Source organism: Lycium barbarum, chromosome 2 (genome assembly GCF_019175385.1).
Source record: "Lycium barbarum isolate Lr01 chromosome 2, ASM1917538v2, whole genome shotgun sequence".
In the NCBI taxonomy this organism is placed as follows: Eukaryota; Viridiplantae; Streptophyta; class Magnoliopsida; order Solanales; family Solanaceae; genus Lycium; species Lycium barbarum.
Genome location: NC_083338.1, coordinates 151776771 through 151787423, shown reverse-complemented (window position 1 = coordinate 151787423; position 10653 = coordinate 151776771). Strand labels below are relative to the sequence as shown.

General features: G+C 35.9%; 1 protein-coding gene across 1 annotated transcript; it reads left to right on the top strand.

The window, feature by feature from the left end:
- Nucleotides 1-2747: 2747 nt before the first annotated feature.
- LOC132628174 (uncharacterized) lies at nt 2748-3500 on the top strand. The gene has a single exon (XM_060343918.1). It carries the CDS (start codon nt 2856-2858, stop codon nt 3192-3194), a length of 339 nt encoding a protein of 112 aa, XP_060199901.1. The 5' UTR covers nt 2748-2855; the 3' UTR covers nt 3195-3500.
- Nucleotides 3501-10653: the final 7153 nt, after the last annotated feature.

Here is a 10653-nt window from a genome sequence, read left to right as displayed (position 1 = left end):
TATCCTTTTCCCCACTTCTTGCAAAACCAGGTGTTTTAGGGACACTTATAGGTGATTCTTCAACAAGGTTAGGAGATAGACTCTTATCCAAATCCGGATCATAATCCTTCCCCTTAAACTTATTTTTCTCAATAGAGACCAGCTTTGGGCTGTCTTCACTAATATTGTGTATCTTTTCCTGCTCCTTGATCTCATTTGTGGAGATATTAGTTTTATTAGATTGTTGAGAGGTGTTTGCCTTACTGCTTTCATTGTTGATTCCCACCTGGTTCACCTTTCTATCATGGTTATTATTGTTTTGATTGCCCATATTGTCCTCAGTTTGCTTAGTTTCTTTCCCTTCAAAAACTTCCTCCTGATTCTTGTCCCCATCATTTTCATTATGATTCTTATTAGTATCTGCTTTGGGCACAAATATTTGCTTAGCTGCTTGCCTTCTATTCCTTTTTTTCATATTCCTGCTAGGTTCCTTCCATCCTTCCTCGTCTTTTTTGGTATTCGATGGTCCAACGACCTCAGTGTTAGTAACCTTAATCTTTTGTCTAGCTTTCTCATTGTTCCCATTCCCTTTGGTTTCATCATTCTTTTTTTTTTCTCAAAGGTTTCAACTCTCAATTTTGTAGTACATTCATTGATTTTGTGTCCCTGCAGGTAGCAATATTGGCAGTACTCTGGAACACCCTGATGCTCTATCTTTAGCATATAACTATCATCCGAACCATCTAACCTCTTGAAACCGATCCACACTTCATCTAGCCTAGGTATTGATAGATCAATTTCAACCCTTATTTTAGCCACATTGCCTCTGGTTTTACTGTAGGTTGCTTGGTCCAGCCCCATAGGTGTGCCAATTTGATCAATAAGCTGAGAAATAATGCTCCTTTTGAATAGGTGCCATGGGAGTTTATGAATGAGTACCCATACCAGCGTTAAGGGGGTTTCCTGGTCAGGATCAAAATCTGGAGTCCAACGGAAAATATACACCAATATCAACAAATTTTTTGAAGTAAATGGTATAGAAATCTTCCGAATGAGTAAATTAATATACACATGACGAGCATCATAGTAGACAAATTTAGCAGTTCCTTTTAGGGGGTATTTACTAGTAAAAAGCTTCCTAATTTCATCCATACTAGGTCTCCCCCAAGAGAATTTGCCAACTAAAGTGTACTTACAGTCATTTGCTAGCTTGATAAAGAAATCCTCTGCGTTGAAGAAAACTGTTGGTTTGCCGAGGTGGGTTCCCTTTCGCAGAGTAATAGGAGGTGGTAGGGCTTGGGTCGGAGGTTCCGGCCCTTTTAACAGATCCATGTAGGTTGGTTTCGAAAGAGGTTCTGACGAACTCCCCAATTGAACACTGTCGTCTAAGATTAGCGAGGGATGCGAACTTTTAGGGAAAAGTTCCCCTGTGCGATTAGCCCCAAGGGGTGGATCCCCTTGAAGGGCCATGTGTACCGGAGATCCGGCAGGTAGCCGGAGTTCAGAACCCTAGGCGAATTTAACGGTAATAAAAGGAGCCGTTGGGTTTGATGTACGGAGAGAGTAATGGGACCAGTTGTAACTTTTAAAAATTAAGTTTTTAACTTTAACTTCACGAGCTCATCCTTAGCGTCTAAAAGTGCCAAAATAAAAGAAGTTTCCCGTCATTTCTAACCCCATTTTCCTAGTATGAGGATGAAATGACATAAAACTTCATCATCGGGACCAAATAGTCTTTACTAAAGGCACTAAAAATTTCATTTTCTCTCGGAATTTATAGCTAATACTTTTTCAGCCCCAATTTATGTGGTATTTTTAAAAGCTAAATTTATTAAGTTTGATCAAGTACAATATGCAACACAAAAAACTACACTAAAAGAATATAAAAAAAAAAATATATATATAGAGAAATTACACCTCAAACTTCCTTTAGACATCTTTACAGCCAAGCTATTGAATTCTCCCTAGTATGTAGCCGCAACCCCATGGCAAAAACCAGAACTAGAATCTCCATCAAATGGAAACCTCCTTCCCCCAACCATTATAAGCTAAATACTGATGGATCATGCTTTGACAATTCAGGAAAAGGAGGAATTAGGGAGGGGGGGGGGGGGGGGGGGGGGGGGGGAGGAGGGGGGATAAGGGATTGCCATGGGCAATGGGTGTTAAGGTACATGAAAGGCCTTTCCCATACAACTAAGTCTTGCTGAACTAACCAGTCTTATGCAGGGTCTTCGATTAGCTGTGGAGGATAATTTAAAACCAATTGAGATTAACACTGACTCAACAGAGGTAATACATATGATATCACATGGGCACCTACCTAATAACAATATTATCTCTGAATGCAGGTCCTTACTAATGGCGCTGGGCCTTCCGGTACTAAAGCATGACTATAGGGAGCTAAAGCGGACCTGCTGGTCAAAGAAAAAGAAAGGCAACAACTTTTTGCGGAACCCAGACTCATCCCAAGTGCTCCCTCACCCCCCCCCCCCTCCCCTCCCCCTCTTTGTTTTTAGTACTTATTATGATGATGTTATGGGCACTATTCCGTTTTGTGATGTACCGTTAATGGGTGACCGCCCAAGACAAGTAACGGGCAATGCTGGTCCATCTAGTCTGTAATTATTAGTATGATATATTTATATATAAAGTATCCGATTAACCAAAAAATAAAAAAAAAAATCAGCTCAAAAGTTACACCAAACCCTAAAAATAAATTAAAAATAGTATAAACTATAAAATTGCACCACTAAATCTAAATGTGATTTTCGCCAACAAACTTAATAGATAAAGTTCCATAAATATTAGACAGAAACTAAAAATCTACTTTGAATCTATACTATCGGAGACAAGAGTTCATTTCATTCGCGGTGATGGCTATCCCTACACCGCCGTCTAGCGCCGCCACTTCCGGCGGCGGGTATCAAAACCCTAATCGATCATTAGGTTTCTTCGCAAACGCAATGAAGAGGAAACATAGCTTCATACAATTCTTCGCTATGACAGGAATCTTTCTTCTAAGTGTAAGATCGCTTGGGCAGAAGTACCGCATAAATAATCTAGAGGAAGATAAAGCTGCGCTAAAGGAAGAACAAGAAGGACTTGTTAATCGAATGAATCATATTAAGCAGAGTCTCATTGATGAAGCTGCTATTGAGCCTACTGGTGCTTTTGCTTCCCGAATTCGACGCCTCTTTGGTGATGACACTTGATACCGTCTCAAATTATCTGTCGTGTTTCTCTTTTAGAACGGGTTTTGACTATTTTGACCTTATTTATGTCTTTTAAGATATACTATCTCTTCAAGGGTAAAATGGAAAACGGATAATAAGTTTTGTTTCGAACTTACTATTTTGACAGTTGAAGCAGTTAAGGTTGTTGTTCTGTCTGAGTTTATTTTTCATTTATATCTGATATAGGATGTCCAATTTTAGAATTTACTGGATTTGGAATTTAGGATTTTGTAGACTGAATTTTGACCTAGAGTGTTAAAGGTGAACCTTTTTGTTATTCAGATATCTTAATTTGTCACTTCTAAGGTCTTTTAAGTTACTGTTGTTATTTTGCACATTTGTTGTGTATGGTATGATTTGTCTATCTCACCGGGTATGTTGTTGTTGTTGTATGATTTGTCTATCTGAGTTTATATTTCATTTATATCTGATATAGGATGTCCAGTATTAATAGAAATTTATGGATTGTGGTATTTAGGATTTTGTAGACTTCATCTTGACAGAGGGTGTTATATGTGAAGCCTTTTATCTTCAGCTTTTTTAATTTGTCATTTCTAAGCCTATTTGGTGATGATAGTTGAAACAGTTGAGTTTGTTGTTCTGTCTGAATTTATATTTCAGTTTTATCGGATATAGGATGTCCGATATTAGCAGAATTATGGAATTTGGAATTTAGGATTTTGTAGGCTTCCACTTCACCTAGAATGTTAAATGTGAGGACTTTTGTCTCCAGATACTTCAAAATTCATCATTTTAAGGTCTTTTGCATTAGTTAGAAGGTATCATATTGTTCAAGAAAATGTTATGGCCTTTGGGAACACTTTATGGTAAATCTAGTAGGTGATTGCAATTTGCAACAGCTGATGAAGTTTAAGGGAATGTAAGAATTGGGTAAAGTCTCCAGAGTCAATCAACTAGGCCTCACTTTCTATCCATTCCGCTCCATCAAGGTCCACTTTTAAAGGCACACTAGTATACTCTAAAAAATGAGATTATGTAATACTTTATGCCTGTATCTGCATGAATATACAGTCTTTAACCAGCATAAAACGACTCCTTACAAAAATAAGAAATTTATACACTAGGGATTTCTTGAAATATTTCAAATGTCAAAAGTAGCATATTTTGCAAATCACAACTTTTGTTTTTCTTAGAATTTTATGGGAAGAAATGTAGCATGTAGGCCTGATGTTAAAAGGGCGATGTAATAGCTTTAATGTATTCGAGGAGGAGCCTGCAGTTCAACTGAGCAAACAAGCTATAACCGTGTAGCTCCAAGGTAAAGCCTTTATAGCTCCCAGGGCTTTGCTCTAGTGGTAAGAGCACGGCGTGATATGCGTGTTAGGCGCACGTCACAAGTTCAAACCTTACAATAGACAAAAGGCTAGAATTTAAGTGGAGAAGCGTGGACCGATCCATCAAGTTTCAAACTGTGTGCCACGAGCCTTCGGGGATTTCGATGATCAAACAAGGTAAAGCCTTTATTTGTTGGAGTATCTTGTGTATTGCAACATCTCTAAAGTTATCAGGAGGTTGTCTATTCTTTTCCATTTCAAATGGGATATTATTCCATTTCATTTCAGTTAGTGATGTTTGTCTTTGGTTCATATTAGTATTTAATGGCACTTTTGGTGGTTTAAGATATTGGCTTAAATAGGGGACACTAATTTTTTTTCCATCCCCGCTTGTGGGATTATACTGGGTATGTTGTTGGTGTTGTAGGTGATTTTTTTTTTTCCAATCTGCCTAAGTTTTGATGGACAGTGTTACTTGGGACGTGTGGTAGAAGGTATTAAGTGCTCAGTGAATTAGTCGAGGTGTGCTCTAGCTAACCGGGACAACACCATTATTATTAAAAGAGAAACAAAAGATGTTGGCAGAAACAGATAACTCTATTTTTTGAAGCCTCCAACATTAACAGCTCGTCATAGTTGATGATTATATTTTCTTAGAAGGGGTTAACACCCAAATTATGTACTTTTAACTAAGTTTAGGTGTGCACACTGCCTATCAATTTGTTTGTACGGGCCTTTGACCATTCCGATTGTGTTTGAAACTGTTGCTTTCCAAGTTTCTGATTAGCATGAAAATCAGATAAGACGTTTCTGGTGAAACTTCTTTTCCATTAGCTTCCCAATTTCTGATTAAATCATTCTGCAAATTGCTGCATCATATTCATAGTCAATTGGTAATTGGTCTTTATTTTTCCTTTTACATGTTCTGTCAATGGTACTATCCTATTTTATGTGTTTCCCACCTCGATTCTTGCTGTCTCTTCTAAGTGAAGTAATTAGTTAGTATTATTTAATTGCTTTGTCAAGGAATTTTACATTTTATAGTATCTCCAAAGGGAGAATTACTGCCTTCGTCCTAATAAATAAAGTATAAATTCTTCCACTATATTAGGTCGTTTTAAAAAATCCTATGCTTCTAGAAATAATATAATGCTTCACAACTTTGACTTTCAATAAATGAACATCTTTGTAAAAGCCTAAACCATGTTCTTCCTTTAAAACCATGTTTTCCATGGTTGGTGGCCCAAGCATGCCTCACACAAGGCTAACTTATTAGAAGGAGCTTTACTGTTCGTAATAGTTGCTATCTTTGTGGAAATGACACAGAAATTGCAAAGCATCTTTTGTTCATTGTGATGTGACTGGCCAACTTTGGTAAATCTTCCTGAACGTGGTGGGGCTTAGATGGGTGATGCCTAAAACCACAACTCAATTGTTACAATGCTGGTTGCTAAGGAAAGTAATTAGAAGACAAATTATAGTGGAAAACCATACCGGCAAGTATTTGGTGGACCGTATTGAAGGAAACAAAGGCCAGATGTTTTGAAGAAAAAACATGCTCAATCAAACAGATCAAGTCCAAATGTACACTTCTGTTTTCCTTTGGTGTAAAGAGGAATTCATAGATGAAGCAAAATCTATACTTAGCCTCTTAGAACCGCTATAAGATTAGAATAGGATTTTCTTTTGGTTTTTGTTCACTTGTACATATTTCAGCACTTTTTTAGTGCTGCTGATTAACTTTCCATTTTAAAAAATAAAAATAAATCAGCAACTACTTTGAGTTACTTCACTAGCAATTACTTAATAGTTAATTCTTAGGTTACATTGTCTTCTTGTTCTTGCCCAAATACATATTGTCCCATAAAATGTGATAGAGAAAGCACAAGAAGAGAAATGCAAATGACTCAGAAACTTTTTGTCTATCCTCATTCTTTTAGCACTTACCGCCAGCCACTACTGTGTTTTGACAGTTTGGTTTCGCTTTTTGTATTGTTTAAGCTTATTTTTATATGCACCATAATTTTTAAGTCTCCTTCAATATTTAAATGTGTTCCAGCATAGTGAGGGAAAAAATAGGTCCAGTATGAAGACCTTAAGTAACATTTGCTGTCCTCACGCCAACTGTTTCTAGCTCTATGACTATTCCAGTGTCCACTCCCTTTCTTTAAATTAGTTGGACTTAATTGATGTTACCTTTTGGGTTATCTTTGATGCATGAAATTGCTTGTTTCTGCACTGTGGATAGATGCGACAGAGTAAGACTGTGAGATTAGGATTTTAGAATTTGCTGTGGTATATCTAGTACTGTATCCTTCATTGTCCAAAGCCTACGGTCATATTTGGTTTAAAACATAGATAAACCAAATTTGATTTCAAAAGTGCAGGATCTTTAATTACTCAGGGAACTGGATTAAACATCAATAGTTTGAAGGCATCTTTTCCTTTTGACAGGCTGAATGTAGCAGAGATCCATTCCACTTGTGCCTCTAAGAACCATTTTGAACATTTTTTACCAACTATTCAGGACTAAAACGGTGACGGTTGAAGGGGAACTGGAGCATTTCCTCATGATCCGTGAGGGGGTTGGTCAGTTGGTGTTGGACTGTATGGGATTTTGGAGTACAGTGGGCATTTTTGCTTGAAAATCCAGATTTTTTCATGAAAATGGTGTATTATTCCCAAGGAATTTCAATTCTGGTGATGTCATTCTAGAAAATGGAGTTGTTCTCTGGGGACATGTTATACTACAGGATGAGCGGTAATGATTCATGGCATCTGCCAAAGTGGCATGCTTAATGTTACAATTCGGTTGAACAATGCTGATAAAACTTTCATTTCCCAATCAATAGAACATTTAAATTGTTCTATGCTTAAATTTAAAAGATGCAGATAATCTAATTGGTAGAAGCTTGAAAATACATTTGCAGCTGATTGGGCTTAGATTCAAAATTGAAGTTTTCATCATCTTGCAAGTTATTTTCACTGAAAGGAGTAAAGTTAATTAACTACTACAACAACAACATATCAGTGTAATCCCACCAAGTGAGGTTTGGGGAAGTTAGAGTGTACGCGGATCTTACCCCTCTCTTGAAGGTAGAGAGGTTGTTTCCGATAGACCCTTGGCTCAGTAAAGTTAATTAACTGTCCTGTGTAATTATGACACTTCTAGTGCAATTTATGAAAATCTCATTTTAGTTTTTGCAGATGCAATGATAATTAGTTTGAACTCTTAACGTAGTTAACACTGTTTAATTTTCATGGATCATGGATTTGTTGTGGCAATGTCACGTCTGGAATGCATATTTAATTTAGTCGAACTAAAGCAGAATCAACTCATCCATCATCAATATCTGCGATCATTATTCATAATATGCAAGTTAATTCTTGGTTTTGAGACCATAAGTCTACTACTACCTGAGACACCTCGCCCCCCCCCCCCCCCCACACACACACCAAACCCCCCGCAACACCACCACCAAAAAAAAAAAAAAAAAAAAAACAAAGAAGAAGAAGAAAGAGGTAGACATCTTTTGGGTCATTTTTGTAAAATCAAACCCCATGGCATCAGCCCAATTTGGATGTCGACTCGGGGCAGAATTACCCAGTACTTTTATAATATATACTCCCTCTGTTTCAATTTATGTGAAACTATTTCCTTTTTAGTCCGTGCCAAAATGAATGATCTCTTTCCTAATTTGGAAACAAATTCACTTTATTGATTTACAGCCACACAAATATTTAAGATTTATTTTGAACCACAAGTTTCAAAAGTCAATCTCTTTCTTAAATGTCGTGCCCAGTCAAATGGGTTCACATAAATTGAAATGGATCCGGCTCCTCCCCATTACTCTTTCTCTCAATTTCGTCAAGTACACATTTAGATGAGAGACTTGTTCTATTTAATTTTTAAAGGCCAAGATTTTATTACACTAACAAGTATATTAACCATATTTAAGTGAATAATTTTGAAAAAGCACTCTCCAATTTTGGAAAGAAAAAGATATTCCCCACAATTTTTGGTACCCATTAATTACATCTTGTATAACAATATTTAAATGTTAAAATTGTAGAACATGAACCTAATAATGTGTTTGTTTAGCCTGATAACAGTAGTCTTCAAAAACATTTTGGGTTTTAAACATTGTTTTATTTTTTTCATAAAACAAGAAAAAGATTAAAGAACATTCTTAAAAGATTTCTTCTTTTTTTTTCCTTCAAACACACACAGTAGGCTGGCCTCTTTTTTTTTCTGTTTTTTATTTTGTGGTTTTTTTTCAACAATGAAAATTTTCCCCTTTATTGTTTCTCAACACAATATTTTAAAAATTAATTAACTGGCACAAAAAGTCGTACAGTTAACATTTAAATATTGTTATATAAGATGTAATTAATGATATTAATGAGTACCAAAAGTTGTGAGAAATATCTTTTTCTTTCCAAAGTTGGAGAGTGTTTTTCCAAAATTATTCACTTAACTATGGTTAATATACTTGTTGGTGTAATAAAATCTTGGCCTTTAAAATTTAAATAGGACACATGTCTCTCATCTAAATGTGTACTTGACAAAATGGAGAGAAAGGGTAATGGAAAGGAGCCGGATCCAATTGAAACGGAGGGAGTATATTATTTTTTTTGCTGTAACACGATCGAGAAATCCTTTCGTTTTCATTTTCCTTTATATACAACGATACACGTTGTGAAATTGGTAAAACGTCGTGTTCAAGAACAATTGCCCTCAAGGTTTTGGTCTAATGGTAAGAGTGTTGCACTGGATGTGTGGATTTGGCACAAGTCAAGGTTTTGCAATTGAAAATTACACTGTATATATAACATTAAAATTATTTTTTATGTATATATAGTAAGTGTGGAATTCCCTTGGCTTTTTCATATGCTTAATTCTTTATATTGTAAATTTCTCAGTGAAAATTCTGACTTCACGTCTAATTATAAACAATTTATTTAAGTGGAGAAGGAAAGAGGGACTAGCTCATTATTCATTGAGTTCTGAACGTTTAGGGACAGATTACTACCACCAAATCTGTTCTTGGATTTTAGATTTATAGCCAATAGAGTTGTTGCAGGGTTAAGACTACACCTAACTGTGATGACATAAGTCGATATTTAAGGACATTTTAGTAAATCAAATACAAGCATCAGGGTGTCAATTCTGATGTTGATGTTGATCGTAGTGCAAAATTAAGTACTACACTAAAGTTTCTTTTTTTCTTTTGGCTGTCTAAGCACGAGTCCAATATTCTTTCATTTTCATTGGCACGTTCATTTTTCACACACAAGGACACGAACGTGGCCACTGATTGCGGCAAGTTGGGTCCTAGTATTATCAAAATATTGACTGCTTCTTATCTATTAATCTCATAATGTGTATCTCTGTTTCCTAGTCCTTACCTTTGCCGTTACAGCAAAGCAAACATGTGTATTATGACTTTCAAGTTTCAACTCCTTTATTGTTAATTATCATTGTCAAGGCTCGTTAAACTTTTCTGGTTTTAGTTAAATAGTGTCAGCATGGTGTTTGCAAAAAGAGTTGATAGCAGAAGGTGCTGGAGTGACTTCTGCTGGAGTGAGATACAGATTCATGATTTAAACATAACGAGTCTAACCTTTTGTGTTCATTGTACATTTGTATTTTTGAAATTATGGGGTTAGAATTTTATATTGTTGAAATTTTAGTGACACTCACATATAAATCGATGTCCTGTAAAAATTCGTAGCACATAAGTAGTTGATAGTTTTAGAAGAGCAGGGCAAAAAGTTTAGTGATGGTGTTTGCAATTATGGCACATGGGTTTGGTGGGACTTGTAAAATTTGGTCATTTTATAAAGGGACACTGCAATACAGTTGCGTAGTTAAGTTTCTTGGATGTTGCCTTACCTTGAAAGTCTATACAAAATCAATACCACGGCCCACTGTTTGCAAATCATGGTACACACTCATGTTCTTCTGTTTTTAATTTTTTTTTTATTCCGTTTACTTTTTGCAATTAAAAGAAACTAGGACATTCTTTTCCTTTAATATGCCTTTTGTGCTTAGAATCTTCAACTAGAATGTTTCTTATGCCTTCTCCCTTAATTCAAACATATGATGCATTTTCATAGTAAACTTTCTTATTTATGCTATA

Coding starts and splice junctions, on each gene's coding strand:
- LOC132628174 (XM_060343918.1), top strand. CDS start 2,856: ATGGCTATCCCTACACCGCCGTCTAGCGCCGCCACTTCCGGCGGCGGG.